General features: G+C 44.9%; 1 protein-coding gene across 3 annotated transcripts in view; it reads left to right on the plus strand.

Moving 5' to 3' along the window:
• cnksr3 (cnksr family member 3) overlaps window positions 1-23,718 on the plus strand; it is a 47,751-nt gene that overhangs the window by 2,700 nt on the left and 21,333 nt on the right. For all 3 annotated transcript variants that reach the window (XR_014619694.1, XM_084314754.1, XM_084314755.1), the window contains exons 2-6: window positions 5,680-5,843; window positions 15,467-15,669; window positions 17,498-17,585; window positions 21,117-21,158; window positions 22,098-22,217. Coding sequence is in view for 2 of the 3 variants with exons in the window: in XM_084314754.1 (XP_084170880.1) it covers window positions 5,680-5,843; window positions 15,467-15,669; window positions 17,498-17,585; window positions 21,117-21,158; window positions 22,098-22,217 (617 nt within the window). In the remaining variant the exon portion in view is untranslated. The remainder of the gene's footprint in view (window positions 1-5,679; window positions 5,844-15,466; window positions 15,670-17,497; window positions 17,586-21,116; window positions 21,159-22,097; window positions 22,218-23,718) is intronic.

Raw genomic sequence — 23,718 nt, forward strand, 5'->3', positions numbered from 1 at the left:
TGTAATTATGAGCTGAGCTGCTGAAGAGTGCGAGTGACTTACCATAACTATCATTAAAGCCAAGTGAACATGTGAAATTGAATACAGAGGCTGTCCAGTTTACTGAGGCCTAACAAAAATAATAGTTGGTTTCAGGTTGCCGACCGACCCTGCCGATTTAGGTGCGACCCAATATATTTTATGAGTTTTTAAAAAAAATGACAAAAAAAAAAAAAAAAAACAGATTTTTTTTTTTTTTTTTTTTTTTATTAAGAATAAAGTTTCATAGAAATCTTAGTCAAACATTTAGTATTATGGATATTAAACATGCTGGCAGAGTACATGCATCCATGTTGTTGTGAACATTTTAATTAAATAAAGAAATTCCCTATCCATAGTCGCCGTGGGAAAGAATAAAATAAAAAAATAAAATTAAATAAATTCCCTACCTACCCATGGCCAAACTGACAACCAACCTGAAACCAACTATTAATTGTGTTAGGCCCGATTAATGGAAGTCCACTAGTAGAGGTGGAAGTCTGTGGTGAATCTGAGGCACGTTCTGATTGTGAATACAAAATATATCATTTAAAGGAGCTGTAAGTGGTATTTTTTTGGTTTGTTAAAATAAATGTTCTACGTGTTAAAATAATAGCTCTTCGACAGCCATCACTGATATACAGTGATATACAGTTTTAAGCCAATGTGTCCTTGAAACAAGTGAAAAGTCAGTAAGCTAGTTTCTAGGTTTCTCTCTCCTGATTGGAACGGGATACCAGAAGATGTATTTTATGTCTACTTCAGAGCTGAGGGACTGGGAGACCCACGTTACTGACAACACTCAGTGATGGCTGTTGGAAGGTAGAGATATTTAACACTTAAACTACTACTACTTAAAAAATACCACTTACAGCACCTTTAATTTAATATGGACATTCCTTCCAACGCATTTCATCATCATTCATCATCATCATCATGCATCCCCTTAACAATTGTATGTATTGAGCTGTACTGTACTGTACCCATTCTGCAATCTGTTAATAAAGTTTTCAATCAATCAATCAATCAATCAACTCACGTTGGAGTCTTCATCCGGGTGTTAGCTGGGACTCTAACATGTATTGTGAACAGCAGAAGGGTGATTAAGTGTGCCATTGTGTTTGTTGTTGGTTTAACACAGCTAAAGCCTAGATGGATTTGACGTGCTGGTGGGCTACACAACAAGGGGCCTGATTATGTCACTGGATCGACTCGGATCTGCACCTCCTCCTTTCCATGTTACTACTAGTTTCCCTGATATAACGACGGACGGTAGGAGGGCAGAAACGGGACGGTTAACCTTATCATCACGCTTCATCGCTATATATACATAATATTAATCGCGCCCAAATAGAGAAGCGTGGAAAATGTCTGGGCTAGCGAGGCGCCGTGTCTCGGTGCCTTCCACTTCTTGCGTCACTCGGGGAGGCCCATCCTCATGGGAACCAGATGCCATGTATTAACCTCTTAGCAACCGCAGAATGCTCCTCCTTGATCCCAGTAGTTTGAAGGCGACGTTACAGCTGAGTTCCTAGTTCCCATCCATCACCCGATGGACAGCACACAGTGTTGTGTATTATCCGGGGCCTTTCTGGCCAAATTATAGTGTGCATAGCAAGTAATAGCATGGCTTCTGTTTGGTTAGCGCTTGTTTCTGTGTACGACCATTGTTCAAGGAAGCATTGGTCAAGGAAATCCTTTTCACCACTCGACTGGAGTTTTTGTTTGAGGGAGAATCTTTCCTTGTTTCTCCTTGAAACAGGCAGATGAATGACGTGTGTGTGAGGGAGAGAGAGAGAGAGAAATAGAGGGAAGAGAGAGACGGCGACGGAGTACAAGGATATGAATAGCCTGAATAGTTATTTGCCACTCTTCCTTTCGATTCAAGGCCCTTGTCCTGTTGTGAGAGGAAGGGGGGTAAACATCCCCTTTGTTGACCTCCAGGCAGCTCTGGAATGCATGTAGCAGGTCCAAACTCCAGTCATTCATGGGCCACCCAGCCCAAACAGCACAACACGTGCATCTGTGTGACGAACAGCCCAGAGCTGCAGTTTGATGACTTATTAAGTAGGCCAGGGCAAATATGACCATTTATTGTCTTTTAAATGGGATCATATTGTGATGATGTTGTGGTACAAAGTAAACATAATCCTGTTGTCTAAATTAATCACAAGAAGCATAATTATGAACTAACATTTTTCAAAAAAGAAAATTAGATGTGAAATATATAATTTTTTGTATCCACTTTTTCTCCTTCTTTTTCTGTTTTTCTCCCATCCCAATTTAGTCGTGCCAATTCCCCCCTCCCCTGTCTTGATCGTTGCTCGCATGTGCCCCCCACTGGTCGTTCAGGGGTTGAAGAATCTATCACATGTCCCCTCCGATACATGCGGAGTCAGCCAGCCACTTCTTTTCACCCGCCAGCGCGGACTCTCATTGGCGAGGTGTAACGTGTGGGAGGCTCACACTACCCTCGACATCTCCTGTCCTTGCTGTGCAGGCGCCCTGACCGACCTGTAGGAGTCGCTGTTTACAACGACCAGATTACCACCCATCGACTTCCCTCCCGCTGACTCTGCCAATTGAGTCAGTATGACGGCCGGCCGAAGCCGGAGGCAACGCTGACAGCCGGATTCGATACCGGTGTCTCACGCGTTGGTGACGAGCGCTTAGACCGCTGCACCACCCAGCCTCCGAGATGTGAAATATTTGAGGGATAATTGCCCATTGCTATTTTAGTATGGACTGTATAAATAAGTTACCATGGTACTACTATGGAAAAAACATTTTGTTCCACTTTTGTACTTGCCATGATGCTTTTGTAAGAGTGTCGTTTTGATTTATCACTGCCATGCATGTCAATGCTATGAACATCAATTAGATTATTTAAATAATATTTAATTCGATTTTACATACATGAGCAGATTCAAAAGAAAATGCTTGTGTTGTGATTATCATGATAGTAATAAGCATTTAGAGGTAAAACTACCAGCTTGTTGATGAAATACAGCATCTCATAGCTAAGTCACAAAGCTATTTTATTTTCAGAACACGTTGCATAGATTTGGGCTTCAGTGAGGGTTGAAAATCTTTCAAATAAATAGCTGTCTTTGTCTTTCTGACAAATGATTAACTGGATTTTGGTTTTATATGTGAGAGTGGAATTTCAGTTGGAACTCTGCCTGCTTCAGTTTACTGCTTGCTACATACAATATTTCAAAGAATGCTGGCCCACTTTTTGCAGTTGCTATGTCTTCTCTGAAATCTCTCTCTATTTAGAGGACCTCTTCCCACCAGCTTTGCATCCAAACAATTGTTTATAAGTAGAAAAACCTTATCTCTCTAATACAATAAGCTGGGTTTATATTTGTGGAATGTTGTAATCCTTGTTGCAGTAGAAAGCAGAACTCCTGACTAGGCTGTTCAGACAGAGGTGAGTTGCAGTGCAATGCTACTTGTTGTTAGAGAGAGAGAGAGAGGGAGGGAGGGAGGGAGGGAGGGAGGGAGGGAGGGAGGGAGAATCATGCCAATAAGATGCAGATTAGTTGCAGGCTTTCTCTGAGCTGTTGCATGCTTTCTCATGAGAAATACACTGTAGTGTTAATTAGTCTCTCCGAGAGATGTGTTGATGATTATGGCGTTTGGCACATACACAGATACCAGTGCCTGATATAATAAGCTATATGTGCACTTGGTATTAGAAAGGGGGATCGTCTGGAATCAAGTACTTGCACATTTAGCCTATTTATCAATTACATGGAGCTGTCCATCTTATGTAATTGGTGCGGCCAAGTAGTTGATACCCTACCACTCTCAATACCTCCAATTGGCACTGCTCTCCCTGTTTGAAAAGGTAAACAATTGTTCTCAGTTCTCTCCCTGAATATTTCATGGAGATGCTGTAAAACCTGACCGCAGAGAATAGTCGCCATTGTGTGTTTTTCATGAAGCCCATTGTTTGAATAGCATATTTCTAAAAACCAAAAATACAAAGGATGTTCATTGTTCAAAGATATTTCACTATGGCAACCCTCTCCTGCCAGATGTTTGTAGACTCCAAGATGGGCCTAGAGCAAGGCACTGATGTGGAATGACAAAAATGTTCGGACTGTAAATGAATTCCCTTTATTTCTCAAGGGGAAAATTGAGTGCAGCTCTGGATATTGCAGCAAGCCATCGCATTAGCAGGTTATTTGCTTGTAGCGGTACACTAGCTGTCCCTCTTGGGCTGTTTACAGAGATTATCACCCTCCTCAGGTGTCAGAAATATGATCCTGCACGCTACTGAACCATTCATGATGATCCAAGGCAGCGTCTGTCCAGCTTAACACCCGTGTTAAGCTATTAAAAAAATTAATTTGAGCACCATTATCATTTTGGTAAATGTAAAAGAGAAATTATACACTCATCCCATTTCTTATGGACGTAGGACTTGGCTGTTGTCAGCTTTCTTTCTTTCACCACCACTCTATCCTCCTGTCACTGCAAAATGGTTTGTCACCAACTCCTATGTGTTGTTCTCTGGCACATTCAGCATCAGAAAGCCCGTTTATCTTTATTGAGAAGTATTAAAATCTGCAGCCAAGTGAGCATCATCTCATAAAATCACCTCTGGTTTAAAAGATTAGTTCTATTTAGTATTTTATTGCTGAATCCAAAGCACTTTGTAAACCCCCTTTTTAAGAGCTATAAAATTAACACATTATAACTGTTATGCGTTTGTTATTATAATTTTCCTTTTCATTCAGGAATGCTTAAATTGACCAATTAACCCTGCATTCCTCATGCTAACCTAATATAACACAACTCCTTGGCGCGAACACAGAGGTGTCGGGCAGTATTATTCGCTAGTTAGGAGGCACCTTTCACAGAGACTCCACTGCTAACCCCACTAAAGTGAGCCATCTGTCACGCAGCGTGGCGTCCCAGCCAACAGGAGCCCTGGCTGCCCCGGCTCCGTTTAATGGCCCCATGTGGCGGCTGTTGCTCTTTTTTTTCTTTGGGTATTTACACAAACATATGTGTTTGGGGACCAGTTGCTAATCCATTTGGGTGTAGAATGTCTCGGCGGATGAGCGAGAGCATATGTGATGGATTAGCTAGCCGTGGTGGGGGCCATAACTCCTTCTGCTTTACGTGAGGATCTGGTATTTTACGGTGGTCTGACTGACGTGCGGTTAAGGGGTCCGGCGGGGAGTCTTTTATTCGCTCTTTCTTGTCGGGACGGTGTTGTCCGGGGGATCACCTCAGCCATGGATCTGCATGGAAGAGCAAATACTCCCTGTTGACTCTCCCGCACTGTTTGCTGTCAAACCTGTGTGGTATCATAACATGTAGACCTCACTCACACTGCTGCTTCCCTGAAAGGACCTCTTTGTCTCACGCCAGTCTCTCTCTCAATCTCTCTCTCTCTCTTGCTCCTTCTCTCTCAAACACACACACTCTCACTCACTCACTCACTCACTCACTCACTCACTCACTCACTCACTCACTCACTCACTCACTCACTCACTCACTCACTCACTCACTCACTCACTCACTCACTCACTCACTCACTCACTCTCTTGCTCTTTCTCTCTCTCTCTCTCTCTTCCTCCCTCTTTCTCTCTCTCCCTCTCCCATGCACCGCCCTGTGCTCACCTCCCTCTGTGTGTTCCCCAGGTCTGGATGACAGTCTCCAGCAATATGTGGCCTCCTTTGAGCGGGAGAAGATTGACGGGGAGCAGCTGCTGAAGATCTCCCACCAGGACCTGCTGGCGCTGGGCGTGTCCAGGATCGGACACCAAGAGCTGGTCCTGGAGGCCGTGGACCTGCTCTGTGCTCTGGTTGGTATTCGATATCATACCTATTACCTACTCATACCGTGAACTGTATCAAGAAGACCACGCCTTTGGATATTAAGGAAGGAATGTTTTTGATCCCATTATGACTGAGACGCTCACTCATCCCCTCTCAAAATATGCAGTGAGAACACATTTCGGTCTATCCAGATTGTTTTGGTGTGATTTACTTAGTTTTGGAGATATCTCCTGGAGAGCTAATGGCTGGAGAACTTGAGTACTGAAACACTGCACGGACGCTAGCTACTACGTTATGGACCATCTATACCAGGGGTCTCAAACTCAATTTACCTGGGGGCCGCTGGACGTAGAATCTGGGTGAGGCTGGGCCGCATCAAATATTCCACACAAAAAGGGTTTCAAGTATTTTCTTTTAATTTTTATGGAAATGTATGGTTGAAACATGCAAACGTTCAAACGCACACACACTAATAAGCATTGGAGGCTTTTAACCAGGGCCAGACTGGGGAAATCATTCAGGCCAGGAAATATAGTGCGAAATATAGCCACTTTCTAAGCGGGGGGTCCCCCACCAGGAGATTTTGTGTTACAAAGACTTAATTTCCTGCATTCTGGTGCAGGAATTGTTTTATTTGTACCCTTTAAATGCCAGTGTTTGTGATGACATGACTGCCGCGAGTTTGAGACCCCTGATCTATACTATCATCACTATTATTACTGACTAGTTGAATCCTGCCATCTCACTACTCTTATCATTATTATTACTATGTTCTATGTTCACCACTATCACTGTTGCTATTATTACCTCTCCTGCCTGTACCTTCCCTCCCCCATGCTACCACGATACCTGAATTTCCCCCAAGGGGATTAATAAAGGAACACTTGACATGAATCGACTTGTAGAGATATCTGCCGTCACTCAAGACAATGGCGCTGAATGGCGCTCGACTCGTGGGATTCAAAGCAATTTAATTTGGAAAAACTCAAAAGCAATGACTATTTTCTACCGAACTTCACCCACCATAATAATGAATGCTCGCAACAAGGTTGTTTGAGTTTTTCAAATGTATTTCTTTGAGTGCCACAAGCCAAGTGCCATTCAGCTCCATTGTGTTGGAGTGATGGAAGCCATCTCCAAAACCAAGCGAATCGCATTGAAACGATCTGGATGGATAAATATTACTCTGGGTAGGGGGGGGGGGGAATATGTTTCTTAGAATTTTGGGTGAACTGCCCCTTTAAGGTCATCGTGAATGTCTCGTGCCTTGGCAGAAGTGATTGTGACAGTGAGTGGACAAGCCCAGAGTGAGTGTGGCAGACTAGTGTGGATGGGATGGGAGAGGCTGGCATCGGCCAGGAAACGGGGATTAGGGAGGAATGTCCGGTCAGCTGCCTCTCCCTCTTTCTGTCTCTCTCTCTCTCTCTCTCTCTCTCTCTCTCTCTCTCTCTCTCTCTCTCTCTCTCTCTCTCTCTGGCCATGCCCTGGCCCTTCTTCCACCATTTAGAGCCCTAAGGGGCCCCTCAGGAGAGCCCTGGTCAGGCAGGCCCAGCCTCGCATCAGGAAGACACGCTTACGTCCACCGTCACTACTCCCCTCTATAAATACCACACGATCTGATGGGAATGGTCTTCATCATGGACGGTTTACATGCCAGAACGTGTGCCGGTTCAACAACAAAACAATGCGATTGTTTCGTAATTCTATTACTTTGATCGGATTTGACTAAGTAGATAACAACAACAACGCATGTTAGTGCTCCTCTCTCCAGACGCTGTGTCAGTCGGTGCCTCCCTACGGTCGACGTGGAAAAAAATGAGGGGTTTATAATCGAGCGCCACGCTCCCATCATGAAACCCGTCTGAGTGGCATCTTGCAGTGAGCCTAATGAACCTGATAACCTCCTCGGGTGAGAGAGAGTTGACAAACAGAGGAGCCCAGCGGTGGGGGCGGCGTACAGGACATAATAGCAGGACTGGAATAAAAGGGACTGGGTGCTGATGAATAACTATAATGAACCGGTACATCATCCACAGTGTCTGTGTGCAACAAAGGACATAAAGAGGTGACAGTGTGCAGCAGTGTGGGCTGGTCCTCCACTAAAGAACTTCTTAGTCGACTAAATAGTCAGAGGATTTTGTCAACGGATCAATTTAGTTGATTTGATCAAGAACATGTTGTTTTCCACATCCGGTGGGAAGGCTAAAGGACCTCATATTATCACGTATTATTATTATTATAATTAAAGACCAGATAATATTATTATCAAAGAGCAGATGATATTTGTGAATATTACTACAACACCTGAGATGTACATTTTACAGGAAATAACTCATTCAGCATTTTTTTTTTTTAAATACAACAATGTAGTTGAATCAGTCAACAGGGAACACCTCTTAGCAGCAGTCTGGTTATTTTACAGTCATGCTATTTTCAGTCCCCCCCCCCACCCCCTGTTCTGGGATCAGCAAATAGATTTATTTTAGCCTGAACTCTCCTAAAGTCCCTCAACCCGATGATTCAAATCCTCTCTCTTACCGCTAATGAACCGCGCGGCCCCCTTCCCTTTCATGAGCCGCGGGAGGCCAAAGTGTAGCGGCGAGGAGATGAAACTAGGGAACTTGAACGTGTCTTGAGAGGGGATGGTATAGACATCATCGTGGTCCGTGTCATAGAGCAGTGATGCAGGGTAGGGGGCCAGGCCACAGAGGGGGGGCTCTCGGGAGGGTTTAGTGTTCTCAGGGTGAAATCTTGTGGTGTGCAGGAAACAGATGTGACCCTCCCACCTGTCACAGGACCCCCCACCCATCCCTAGATCGCTCTCACACAGACACACACACACATACACACACACACACACACACACATACACACACACACACACACATATACACATACACATACACGTACATATACGTGCACAATCACACACACACACACACACACACACACACACACACACACACACACGCATACAAACACAGCACTGCCCGCTCAGGAAAAGCCATTACACCATTGTTCCCAGCGGTTTCCGCTCGGCAGTGTCAGATGGGTTTCCCCCCCAGCCTGCCCCCAGTTTCTCTCCATTGACCAGGAGATAAAAACACCTCAGCAGAACACTTCATTCCTTTCCCTCCTTTCCCTCTTGTTTCTCTCCATTCTAACCCCTCAGGCCCTATTTAGAAAAGGGAAAATATTATAACCACAAATAGTCAAGTTGGGATAAAGAGAGCTTTAGCCAAATATATATATATTGTCGCTGTCGGATGAAAATCTTGTGAATCCAAACTTCATATCTTCTTTTCTTTTTTTTTCTACTTTGACCCCTAGAGGCTTAGACCAACTATAAAAGTGTGCTCAGTAGAGCGCACATCTCCACCAGTCGGACAGTTTGTTCAATGTGCCTCATTCATCTGAACATCACAGGGTGGAAAAAAGAATAGCACACAAGTAGTTCACCAAAGCTGGGAGATGCAGGAGCCACACAATTCCTCTTTCACTCACTCACTCACTCACTCACTCACTCACTCACTCACTCACTCACTCACTCACTCACTCACTCACTCACTCACTCTCTCACTCTCTCACTCTCTCACTCTCTCTCACACACACACACACACACACACACACACACACACACGCCTTCAATACTTAACAAATCTATTAACATTCATTATAAGGGGGGGGCAGGTGGCGCACAGAGATTACGTTCGTCACCAACACCGGGAGACACTGGATTCGCCTGTTCGAATCCAGCTCCCGGCGTTGCTATCAGCTTGGCTGGCCTCTCACACTGATACAATTGGCTGTATCGGAGGGTGGGAAAGCTGAAGGGTGGGTCCTGGGCGTTGTGGACAGCGACCCCTACAGTTCGGTCGGGGCGCCTGCTCAGCAAGGGTTGGAACTAAGGAGAGATAGTGTGGCCTCCCACACGCTACACTCTCCCCGGTGAGAACCTGCGCGGCCAGGTTGGCCTGCCGGCAGGCTGCACATGCGTCGGAGGAAAGCATGTGACAGTCTCCGGTCTCCCGGACCAACAGTAGGGGAAAGTACGCAACAACCAGGAAGGGTGGGATGGGAGAAAAATCGGGAAAAAGGAGGGGAAGAAAGATAATAAAAAAAAAAAAAAACATTCATTATAATTACCAGTATCCAAACTCTTGCACAACATACACAGAGATCATCCATCATGATGGCCCAGAAAAATAACCCAGCTATGTTGACAAATCACTAGCCTACCGAGGACAGCTGACAGTATAAGCAGTAGCCTACACGTTATATGGCCTACAATTTGTTCGGGAAATTATATTGGTGACAATGAAATGGCTATGTGGCTGCCATTACTGACTGCCATTTGTAGGCAACATGTGCAACTCATATTATGTTGGTATAGTTGGTTGCACATGTAAATGTATTTTGACAATGAAAATCAGAAGCTAAGCCAGACATACTACCACTAGAATGTCATGTAGCCCATAGCTAAGCTAGCCTTATTGTCATCTGAGGCTAGAGAGAGAGAGAGATGCGGCTGTACATTATAACCATAACATGACATTAGCCAAAATAACGTTGGCCATTACTGTGTGAGAGAGAGAGGGAGAGAAAGAGAGAGAGACATATGTAATGTTAGCTAGCTAATGTTACGTTAATGATTAATTTAAGATAAGATATTCCTTTATTGATCCCCTTGGGTGTAATTATGTAATGTTAGCCTACCTGGTGATGTTAACGTTAGCTATCTTATGTCTGACTGACTCCAGAAGTTGTTCTGGGGGGAAAAATGTAATCACTGGAAAAATATCCGTACAGTGTCCTTCTTACATCTGTTATTCTTGGGGCGACTTTCCCAGATCAGGCTGAGGTCCTTCCCCCAGGCCATCAGAGTCTTGAACACTGAACTCTCCACACACAAGCACACATGAGCACACACACAACACACACACACTGTATACGCTCACACACTAGCAGTCACTTTAGCATGAACACACACACACACACACACACACACACACATGCTGCACACGCTCACACTCATGGTCACTTTACACAATGAAAGGTCACTTTAAAAACAAGAACGGGAGTCGTTCTTGTATAGTAAACAGATGGATAGCAAGCTAGCATAAGGACACATAGTATAACTGTAGATTGTATAGCATTAGCATTGTATAGTAGTGTACATAAGACCCAGTGCCTCATCCGTAGCTAACAGTGTATTGCACTATCGCAGGACCTTAGCATGTCTTACCATGCTTTTTGTAAACTTCATGTACATTATACCTGTTATGTCTTATCTTATTACTTGTATTATTGCACAAATTTATTATTCTCATCCTATTGGATTCTTATTATTGTATTATTGTATTATTGCACAATCGTTGCGGGCAAGACCCCCCCCGCATTTCACTGTATGCTTGTATGCCGTGACAAATAAAACTCTTGACTTGATCATGCCCTGATCAATCGCCCACAGGAGCACTTGCTCATCTCCCTGATAGTTCCTGGCCAGGTACTGAAAAGGTCTTGCATCACCAAAACCATGTGAGGCCCTTGTTTATATAGTCATAATTGTGCACATACTGTATTAGACCAATCAGCCTCAACACATACTGTATTGTTAGATTCTGATCAATCTGGCCAGTATCACGTCTTCTTGTGTTATCCTCTCTCCATCCAATTCCTCTGCGTTGTGTACTTTTAATGGTCCTGACGTCTCATACACTGGCTGATATAATCCTTATCTCTCCCCATTAGTGCGATCCGCAAACCATAATAATCCTCCACCTTCGTAAGAATTCGACAATTTGACACAGCGTAATACCTTTCTTGGAAGAGCGTTGTTTATTCAATAAACAGAACCTCATAATCAGATGTTATCAAATTGTATCGTCCGTGCTATCGTCCTTCTGCTATTCAGTCCAATGGTGGTCAGGCCTGGTCGTAGCCAGAACCCTTCTCCCGTTAGCCGAAGCTAATGATGATGTGTCATTCCTCCTCCTCCCCCCCCCCCTCTCCGTGATGAGAGGAGAGAGTCTCTCAGTCCTAGTCAGATTGTAGTCTGCCCTTAGCCGCTCTTGGTCTGGCTTACACCCGGAAACACTGTTAGATTTATAGGACCTTCGCCATAGCAACGACGGCCCGCCCCTCTTCTGGTTGTCACTGCTAATAACCTTTCACACATTTCAAAACGTTTCATTACTGTCAAAACCTCCATCGCGCTCTGCCTCTGTGTCTCCTGTGCTGCTCCGTTATCTTTGTGTCCTGGATCGGAATTCAAAACATTCTGCTCTGCTAACGCGGCCTGCGCCTGTGAAACCGCTGGTTCACCACCGTCTATATCATCCTGTGATGATAATGGTATTACCCTCTTAAAGCATCTCTTTATATCAGTTTATAGTTTATGATAAACTATACACATATACATTGAAAAAACACCATTTTCTCTTACTGTATTAGACCAATCAGCCTTGTAGTTTTCAAGAATTGCTGCAGATAGAATACAGATAAACGCACACACCAGACAGATTGATCAATAAAGGAATATATTATCTTATGATCTCCTCCAGGACGAAAGACAACATACTAAAGGGGGTGGACAGCCCTGCTTTCAAATAGATACTAACATTTAGAAAATGGTAATGGTGCCTTCAGCTCCCTCTTGCTAGTATATAAACCAGCGGAATATCGCCTGCAGATGTTTCCATTGGAGCCATGCGTCAAGACGCGCTGAACAGCTGTCCAACCTGAGGCATGAGTGTGTGCTTTCATGATCAAGTTGATTACCAGAGAGAGAGCGAGAGAGAGATATGAAAGGGGTGTGTGTGTGTGTGTGCGCACACACGTGCTTGACCTCTATCTGATCTCGATCTCCACATTCCCTCTGTATTAGATTAATGACGTTTAGAGTCTAATGGGTATAACTCTATGGTCTAAAAGCAGGGACACTTCTGACTGCTCTCAATCGAAACTTGAAACGGATCTTAAAGGGGACATAGTCCTTTTCAACATGTTAATATAGGTCTTCTATAAATATGGTCTCCTAAATGTCCAATGTCCACTAAATGTTTTTGCTGGAAAATTATGCATTCTAGCAGCCTCTATAACCGTCCATTTCAGTCATGTTCTCAACGGCTGTTTCTGTGCCTGTAATGCACAAGCATTTTCTCAAGATCTCTTCACACACGCATACACGTACATTATTAACTACGGCGATTGTGGCTGCAGTTCTGAATGGCCTCGTTTCAAGAGCGAGGGTTTAGCTGAACTGCGGAAAAGAGAACAATGCACATCTTTCCCATTTTCTCAGTGTTGGGATTTGGCATTTTCCCCCAATAGGTCCCCTTTAAATATCTTGATCTTAGAATTGATCATCCTAGCATTTGCTTTTTCAGTTTAAGAAGAAAATAAATGTATAGGCCCTACCCGTAATCCAAACATAAACAAAATGGGTCCACCACTTAGAATAGGAATGGAGAAATGTCTTCATTTTATAGTTATTTGGCTGTACATTTTTTCTTTATGTGGGTAGGGTGACCAAATCTGTATGATACGAAAATAATAATAATTTATTTATAATAATTTATAACGTTAAAAAATCACACATTATATTCAAAATGCCAAAAAACGTCCCAATGTGCGAATTTTCTTTACGTCTATTCCTGCTTTTGGTTTGGGTTGCATCCAAACCTCAAACGAACCGCTCCAGAGTTCACTTGGTGGCAGACCGAGACCACTTCAAACAGGCTGAAGTTGTTCGGTGCGGACCTGAGTTGGATTACTGTGTTCACACCACCAGCCCAAACAAACCACATCTCAAGGATCCAGGGTTCGACCGGACTAAACGAGGCTGCTGTGTGAGCATGTTTCTAAAAGTCGGAGGGAAATTCGCTTTGACTTGAATCTTGTTCTTCATGATAGCAGGCAGCATGGGTGAAAATAAAGTTGCTCCTCTCTGTATATACGTCCAACGTACTTCCCCTCCACCAGACACCAAGGGACACGGGGGAGGGGGGGGGGGGGTAGAGAGAGAGATTCCTGAATAGCTCTATATTTTAATACATTTGAACAAAATGCATTTACAACAAAATAGTTTTCAATTATTCAAGGTTTGTAAGATGCATTTGTTTTAAAGTGCATTTTACCTTTAATTTCTAAAGGTAAAGAGTTCCAAAGTGACATTGTTAAAGGAGCTCAAAACATTTTCAATCGGCTAATGAAACTCATCTAGAATATATTTGAGTGTACCCTACATTTATGTTCACAATCTCAATTTGGGGTTTAACTGAGTTTGACATGGTCGGCAATATTTCCCGGTCAAATGATGGCCTTTAAAAGGCCGCCATGGTTGATTGACCCCTCAGGAATGCAGGGGGACATTTCTATTGGTCAAAGGTCGAGGGTCATGAGAATGACCATGGTGGCCTTAATCCCATGTCACTCCAGGTTATGACAGGAAGGTTGTGTGTTCTGGACCCATTCTGCTTCAGATCTCGGTCCATTTAACATCTCCGCAGCGCCCTGTCCCTCTGCATTATGTCATTGTGTTTCTTTTTGTATTATATATTATCTAGACTTTCTTTATTCAATGCATTATCTGTGTGAAAATACTTAAGTAAGTCAGTCCAATTGCTACTTCCGTCTTAATTCAGTAAAATTCAACTTGAACTGAGCAGATTTAGTATGTTTCTCCAAATGCCTTATAGTAGCATATGCATACATTCTTCTTTTTTGCATGGGTGACCGTTGCAGATTCCTGTCTATGTATCGCTACACTTTGCTCACTTCATATCACAGCCAGGCAAATTAACTTCAATCTCTCGGGCGACGGTAATGTATTTTTATTTTACTTTCTCAGAAGCATTTTATATTACCTAAACATTACAATCTGGGCCACTTACAGTACGTGACAAATGCTTACCCTGAAGTTGTTGAAATGGTCCTTCTTCTCAGTCCGTCTGTTTACTGGGGGTTGACATCTTGATTAAAACGTACAATTAGTTATTTTCACTCCAAGTCAGATTTTATTTATCATGGCAGCAAATGGTAAACTCTCCATTGAAAGTTGGACCATTTCAACAACTTTGGGGTAAGTGGCCCGGATTTTATGTGCAGGTAATATAATATAATAATAAACTTTATTTGTTTAGCACTTTTCATACAGAAGTTGCAGTTCAAAGTGCTTCACAACAGTAAACAATACAGGCTTAAGCGAGCATAAAAAAGATAGAGGGGTAGCAAGGTAAGGTAAATCATAGTGTTTCACATAAGGACCTAGCATCCCAATAGGCCTTTCTGTTTACAGTTTCATTCAGTAATACAAATAATAAAAATAGAATAGACAGAGTAAAAACAAAGTGCGGTTGGATTCAGTTGAAAATAGGCAAAAAATTATAAAATAGAACGGATATCAGAATATCAAATGCTCCTGAGTAAGTCAAATCGAATGACATGACATACAGTTTTTCGTAAAAGTTAATCTATATTAATTTGCCTGGCTGTGATATGAAGCGAACAAAGTGCAGCGGTACATATACAGCTGGGAAACAGCAAGAGTGACCCCAGCGGGAATGGAACGCCTATCTTTGTCAGTATTAGTGCCTTGCTCTACCCATTGAGCTACAGGAACACTAACTTGGAACTTTTGTTCAAATAGAACTACGGCGTGGAAACGGACAACCTGAAGACTCTCGTGGGACGGATGAGGTCCGCATCCCACAACCTCCACAACGCCGCGTCGGAGCGCCGCAAGAACCCCTCCTATGACGGGAAGAACTCCCATAAGCCGTCAAACAACTTTCTGACTGCTGTGGTGGAGCTGATTGGAGCTGCCAAGAGTCTGCTGTCCTGGCTTGACAGGTATATTCATATTCTTATTCATATTCTTATTATTTTTCCTGCTCTTTATTCACATCTACATTAGCTGATCCACTAAGGTGGCAGCTACTCTTCCTGGGGTCCGAGCGCAACAAAGACACAACATATACAGTATAACAAGACACATAATGTAACAAGTCTCAAAAAGGACACATAACACATGTAACATACATAACACCTGTGACAAGTCAAGTAAAGATAAATTAACATAATTAACACAGAAGACATGTAGATACATGAACACAGAGACACTGACTAATACAGTACACACATACTGTACAGTACACCTCATATACCTCATATACACGCACACACACATACAGACAGACAGACAGACACACACACACATACAGACACACACACACATACAATACACAGTACACACACATACATACAGACAGACAGACGCATACAGACAGACATACTGTACACACGCATACAAACAGACGGACACAGACAGACACACACACACAGACACACACACACACCTATACATACAGACAGACGCATACAGACAGACACACATACACACACACAGACACAGACACACAGACAACATGTCTGCAACTTAACTGTCACTCAGGAATGCAAGTTATTAGTTTCTTTAAAGGCACACATGTTTTTTTTTAATTAAAAAACGAAACGTCACAACATATTAAATTGCATTCCAACTTGGTTGTTCAGGTTAAATTAACATAATTAACACAGAAGACATGTAGATACATGAACACAGAGACACTGACTAATACAGTACACACATACTGTACAGTACACCTCATATACACGCACATACAATACACACTGACACACACATATACATACAGACAGACGCATACAGACACACACACAGACACACAGACAACATGCCTGCAACTTAACTGTCACTCAGGAATGCAAGTTATTTGCTTCTTTAAAGGCACGTGTTAACATCTGTGTGCTCTTGTAAGGGTCTCGACATGAAGAAGGTTTTACTGTCTTGCAGTCAAAACACAGTGTCAATGTCAACCTCAAGAGTCTTTCCCACTGAAGTAATGTGGATGTCTCATCTGATATTCCTTCTGCGTGTGTCGGCTTGAAGTGCATTCCATAGCTAACGCTTGCTCTTCCTCGGCCACTACGCTAGCTACATATCACAGCCGGTAATATGAACGTTGACTGAAATCAACTTCATATCATTTAGAAAAAAAATTCCTACTACTAAGACACATTCTGTAGTACCTAAACATGAAATTATGACGTGATTTGTCAAACATTGTGATTTGAAATGATCTGAAACAGAATCTGTCTGCTCTCTGGACGCTTTAGAATGTTGTCCAGATGTCAGTGTCAGAAAGCAGACAGACTCTCCATTGAAATGGTGAAAATTAGACCATTTCAACAACTTCTGGGGTTGAAAAATAAAAATAATCATATGATTTACCATTGCTCTGGGGGGGTTAAGTAAATCTCAGTCAACATTCATTTGACCAGCTCTGATATGTAGCTAGCATAGTCAGGAGTTAAGAAATGTGCTCATTTGAAATATTGAAATATGACATGGGTATCATGGGTATGCTCTTCACGACTGCTATGAATGCTCTCTAGTTAGTCTATACATATTGTAAATAAATGTCTATATATAAACTATGCCGGCAAGGTAAAATGTACTTGTATGTCTTAACGCCAGTTTAGTTTATTTATTGTTCATGTTGAATGAGTGTCACCTTTACTCACTAACTGGACTTCTTTACTATGACATTTGTGTTGGTGTTTTATGGCTTGTCTGTGGAGGTGGAATTGGAAGTGACTGACTCCTGGTTTCTTCTGACAGGACTCCTCTTACAGGGATAAGTGACTTCGCCGCCACCAAAAACACTATCATTCAGCTGTGTCTGGAGCTCACCTCTACGGTCCAGAAGGTCAGGAGAGTTTAACACTTTGTTTTTGCTTGTGTTGTTTTTTTGAATGACTGATGATGATGATGATGAAGCACAAGATAGCATGATATTGTAGTTTTCAGTGTTTTTGATGATGCTTTTATATCTTCAAGATAATGTCGTCATGGCTCAAAATATACTGTACATAGTTGACATACAACACACTCTCACTCACTCACTCACTCACTCACTCACTCACTCACTCACTCACTCACTCACTCACTCACTCACTCACTCACTCACTCACTCACTCACTCACTCACTCACTCACACACACACACACACACACACAGTATGTGTTTATCTATACTTTTGAGGACTGTCCGTTGTCACGTGTGTTCAATGGAAAAGCGGTATCGGCCACCATCTATGAGCCGCCCTGAGTATCCCAGCGTTGTCTGTTTTGTAAATTGGACGCTCCGAGCCAGAGATACATGAACACAAACATCTGCTGGCAGGGAAGGCAGACCCCCCGCCGTGCCTCTGTGAAGCTGGCACGAAGCAGTGTCTCTGCCTGGGTGAGCAGAGAGCCAGGGTGAGCAGAGAGCCAGGGCGAGCAGAGAGCCAGGGTGAGCAGAGAGCCAGGGTGAGCAGAGAGCCAGGGCGAGCTGAGAGCCAGGGTGAGCAGAGAGCCTGGGTGAGCAGAGAGCCAGGGCGAGCAGAGAGCCAGGGCGAGCAGAGAGCCTGGGTGAGCAGAGAGCCAGGGTGAGCAGAGAGCCTGGGTGAGCAGAGAGCCAGGGTGAGCAGAGAGCCAGGGTGAGCAGAGAGCCAGGGCGAGCAGAGAGCCAGGGCGAGCAGAGAGCCAGGGCGACTTCTTTCCCCAGATGGGGGTCGGCGGGTTGGCAGGGAAAGACGTTTTCAAAATACGATATTTCCGTGGCTCCAAACGGGGGAACCGCAGGTCCCCTATAGGTAACCTTTGATGGCGACATTGGTTTCCGTTTTCAACCTACTCAAATGGCCGAACTGTTCAGTACCACACCTGACATTTGACACCATTATACATCCGAGGAGGACCCTTGCTGAAACGTGCACAGCTCAATGGGGGGCAACAGCATGGGGTCATCCAAGTGTTTTTTTTTTTATGACGACCAACCAAAAGGTCCTCGCAACCCAAATTGTCCTCACAAGAATGGTGCGCTATTAAGGGTGGGTTCTCACAAGTATAGAAAAAAACAATACACGCACGCTAGGATAAAGATAGACACAAAAACACAAGTGGGTTATGGGAACCAAAATAACAGTAGAGATGGCTCACTACTGAGGAAGACCACCCTGGCACGTGTTCTTCTACTGAGGAAGACCACCCTGGCACGTGTTCATCTACTGAGGAAGACCACCCTGGCACGTGTTCATCTACTGAGGAAGACCACCCTGGCACGTGTTCATCTACTGAGGAAGACCACCCTGGCACGTGTTCATCTACTGAGGAAGACCACCCTGGCACGTGTTCATCTACTGAGGAAGACCACCCTGGCACAGGTTCTTCTACTGAGGAAGACCACCCTGGCATGTGTTCATCTACTGAGGAAGACCACCCTGGCACAGGTTCTTCTACTGAGGAAGACCACCCTGGCACGTGTTCATCTACTGAGGAAGACCACCCTGGCACAGGTTCTTCTACTGAGGAAGACCACCCTGGCACGTGTTCATCTACTGAGGAAGACCACCCTGGCACGTGTTCATCTACTGAGGAAGACCACCCTGGCACAGGTTCATCTACTGAGGAAGACCACCCTGGCACGTGTTCATCTACTGAGGAAGACCACCCTGGCACATGTTCATCTACTGAGGAAGACCACCCTGGCACAGGTTCTTCTACTGAGGAAGACCACCCTGGCACGTGTTCATCTACTGAGGAAGACCACCCTGGCACAGGTTCATCTACTGAGGAAGACCACCCTGGCACAGGTTCTTCTACTGAGGAAGACCACCCTGGCACGTGTTCATCTACTGAGGAAGACCACCCTGGCACGTGTTCATCTACTGAGGAAGACCACCCTGGCACGTGTTCTTCTACTGAGGAAGACCACCCTGGCACAGGTTCTTCTACTGAGGAAGACCACCCTGGCACAGGTTCATCTACTGAGGAAGACCACCCTGGCACGTGTTCATCTACTGAGGAAGACCACCCTGGCACAGGTTCTTCTACTGAGGAAGACCACCCTGGCACAGGTTCTTCTACTGAGGAAGACCACCCTGGCACAGGTTCATCTACTGAGGAAGACCACCCTGGCACAGGTTCTTCTACTGAGGAAGACCACCCTGGCACAGGTTCTTCTACTGAGGAAGACCACCCTGGCACAGGTTCTTCTACTGACGAAGACTACCCTGGCACAGGTTCATCTACTGAGGAAGACCACCCTGGCACAGGTTCTTCTACTGAGGAAGACCACCCTGGCACAGGTTCTTCTACTGAGGAAGACCACCCTGGCACAGGTTCTTCTACTGAGGAAGACCACCCTGGCACATGTTCATCTACTGAGGAAGACCACCCTGACACGTGTTCATCTACTGAGGAAGACCACCCTGGCACATGTTCATCTACTGAGGAAGACCACCCTGACACGTGTTCATCTACTGAGGAAGACCACCCTGGCACATGTTCATCTACTGAGGAAGACCACCCTGACACGTGTTCATCTACTGAGGAAGACCACCCTGGCACGTGTTCATCTACTGAGGAAGACCACCCTGGCACGTGTTCATCTACTGAGGAAGACCACCCTGGCACGTGTTCATCTACTGAGGAAGACCACCCTGGCACGTGTTCATCTACTGAGGAAGACCACCCTGGCACGTGTTCATCTACTGAGGAAGACCACCCTGGCACGTGTTCATCTACTGAGGAAGACCACCCTGGCACGTGTTCATCTACTGAGGAAGACCACACTGGCACGTGTTCATCTACTGAGGAAGACCACCCTGGCACAGGTTCTTCTACTGAGGAAGACCACCCTGGCACGTGTTCATCTACTGACGAAGACTACCCTGGCACGTGTTCATCTACTGAGGAAGACCACCCTGGCACGTGTTCATCTACTGAGGAAGACCACCCTGGCACAGGTTCTTCTACTGAGGAAGACCACCCTGGCACAGGTTCATCTACTGAGGAAGACCACCCTGGCACAGGTTCATCTACTGAGGAAGACCACCCTGGCACGTGTGAGCAGGAAACGACAGGAAACGTGGCCGCTCTCCCAAAATGACAACGTTGTCCTCCACCTTGCCGATCCCTGTAGTTATGTGACGTCCCACAGAGCTGTTGTGCAATCATCCTGTCACGCCGCTCGCTAGAGGCTGTTATTTAAGGGAACCACAAGACACGTCCTCCAATATATCTGGGAGACCTCTGCATTCCATTGGGTTTCACTCGCTGGGTGCTTCATTTCTCAAATATTTGTTAGCCGCTGGCGTCTCCCCCCCCCCCCCCCCCCCCCCCTCTGAATGTTTACCACTCATCTCTATGCTCCCAAATCTCATATCTGTATCTTCTCCCTCCTTTAATTGCAGGATTGCACGGTCTATGAGATGGAAGAGAAGATACTGGACGTTGTGAGTAACTGGTTCTGCTTTTTTCTTTTTCTTCTCTCTGGGTTTGGATGATGAGTTCACTCCCTAGGGATTCTTATCAAACACGTGCACACATAGAACACAAACACACACACACACTCACAACAACAACAACAACAACAACAACAACAACAACAACAACAACAACAACAACCACCACCACCAACCAAGTACACACACAGGCACGGACACATGCATACAGGAAGAAATCACGTGAGCATGCACAATTTATCTCACACACAATTTCACACACACAATTTCACACACACACACACACAGAGGGACTTCCCTTTCCTGCCTTGCTTTGAGCCTCCTGTGGTTCTGTGTGATGTGTGTTCTCTCTGGGTGCAGCCTGGCTGTTTATCCACTTCAGAACTGTGATGGTCCACAGGAGCGGTGCTTCCCCATCCTGTGTGCGATAAAGCTGCCCCTGGGGTCGCCCCGCTCACATGGCCAGCTGAAAACTTCATTAAGTGATAATATTGGTTTGGATCGGCGGTTTCCCTTCTAGCGTGGGCCCTCTTAGATCACCCCAGCCCCCCCACGGTGTTTTGTTTACCGTCTAGTTGTATAACGCTTACGCAACACCGTGTCTTGTACAGTACAGGCCTTACGCCGGGACCCCACCAGGCGCGGGCGCAAGCACTCAGCCGTTTTCGTTTGAAACTAACTTTTAGTCAGGGGAGTGCCATGGTTTATCCATAGAGCCCCGTCTTATTCTTTTAGCGCAGCAGCTCGCGCAGGTCTGGGGCAACTTAGTCATGTGACTCAGTTGGTATTGCTGATTGGCTCGAACACAGTATGTTTGTATACAGCGTCTAAGTATGTTTGTTACAGGTCTATTGAAGCTGAGTGTACTCAAGTGTGCATGTGTCTTTGTGTGTGTGTGTGTGTGTGTGTGTGTGTGCGCGTGTGTTTCAGTCACGGGCTCTGAATGGCATCTGTGACCAGACGGTGCGGACGACCTCAGACCCTCTAAAGAGTTGCATCTCGTGTCTGGAGGAGGTCCACATCACCAACATCAAACCCGGGGAGGGACTGGTGAGGCCCTGTTCTTCGTACCTGGCTAACTGAGTTAGCCGGATCATTTTCAGGATAACTTGACTTGGGCGGCTGAGTGGCCCAGTGGGCATCTCCACTAACGCAGGAGATGCTGGTATCGAGCCCAGCTCTCGCCGTTGCTACCGGCTTGGCCGGCCGTCATACTAACACAATTGGCAGTGTTAGAGGGTGGGAAAGCCGGTGGGTGGGGATTGGACGTTGTGGACAGCGACTCCTACAGGTCGGTTGGGTGACGCCGGTACGGCGGAAACGTGAAGTATCGGGGGCAGCGTGAGCCTCCCACGCGTTACTCCTCGCCACAGAGTTCGAGCGGTTGCGGTGAAAAGACGCGACAGGCTGCCTCCTCGTGTACCGGAGGGGACACGTGATGCAAGGCTTCTATCCTCACTATAGCCGACCAGTGGGAGGCATAGTCTAGCAACGTTCAAGACAGGGGAGGGAAGAATTGGAAACACGAAATTGGGATGGGAGAAAAAATTGAAAATAAGGAGAAAAGGTGGATACAAAAAAGGATAACTTGACTTAAGCTAGACCTGTCGGTTCCCCGACGTGCGATTGTCTAAATCACTATGGCAACAGATCAGAAAGTTTGAACCTGGTCGAGGGCAGGGTTAAGTTCAGTTAGCTGGATCAACTATGGCCACACCCTCGCAAAGAAATGCCAGCTCCCTTCCTGAAATAATTCTCAGTCTATATCCCATTATACCATTCTGAATTATGTTTTTGTGCTTCGTTTTTCTAGAGGGGGCTTTTGAAATGTAAAATAATAGACCTAAAATGCTGATAATAAATCAAATTGAGCCTATGGATTTACTTTGTCCTAAATAATGCACGTCATACGGATACGCCGCTCGCAGTCGCGACACACACTATGTGAATGTGGTTATTTTAATAACGGCGCATTGCAAATGTGAATCCTGCAGGGATATTCTTAATGAATGAAACCTATCGGGCGTTTGGCTCTGATTCGTTTCATATTCTCCGCTGTGGATGTATTTGCTTAAAGGAGCGCCCGGATTGTGTTTCATTCAAGCATAAATTGAAGCATCTTTATGCATGGATTGTGATGTGAATTACGACAAATCTGAATATGTGGATTGTTGAATTTTATCACTGTCACTCACACGTTATTGGGATATTATAACTGGGATTAAAATGTCTGAGGAGGAGATGCGCTGTTTGATGGATTTGATGACGTGGACGTGACTTGAGAACATTTATGAGCAATTGCAAGCTTTTGACGTTTTGATGAATGCATTTGAGAAAATGCATTTATCTGTTCAAGCACTTATCTGATGATGAACAAGAAGATGATTAACATGACTGGTGTCACTGGTATAAACCAAAGGTTAATCAATTCAATGCATGTATGGATGATGTCCGAAACAGATTAAAACCTGATTAGAACTGTATAGCCTCCCTTAACACTTTCAGTGCCGGCCTCCGTTTCCTATTTACCCCGTTGAATGCCGCCACCCAC

Source organism: Notolepis coatsorum (genome assembly GCF_963971535.1).
Source record: "Notolepis coatsorum genome assembly, chromosome: 5".
NCBI lineage: Eukaryota > Metazoa > Chordata > Actinopteri > Aulopiformes > Paralepididae > Notolepis > Notolepis coatsorum.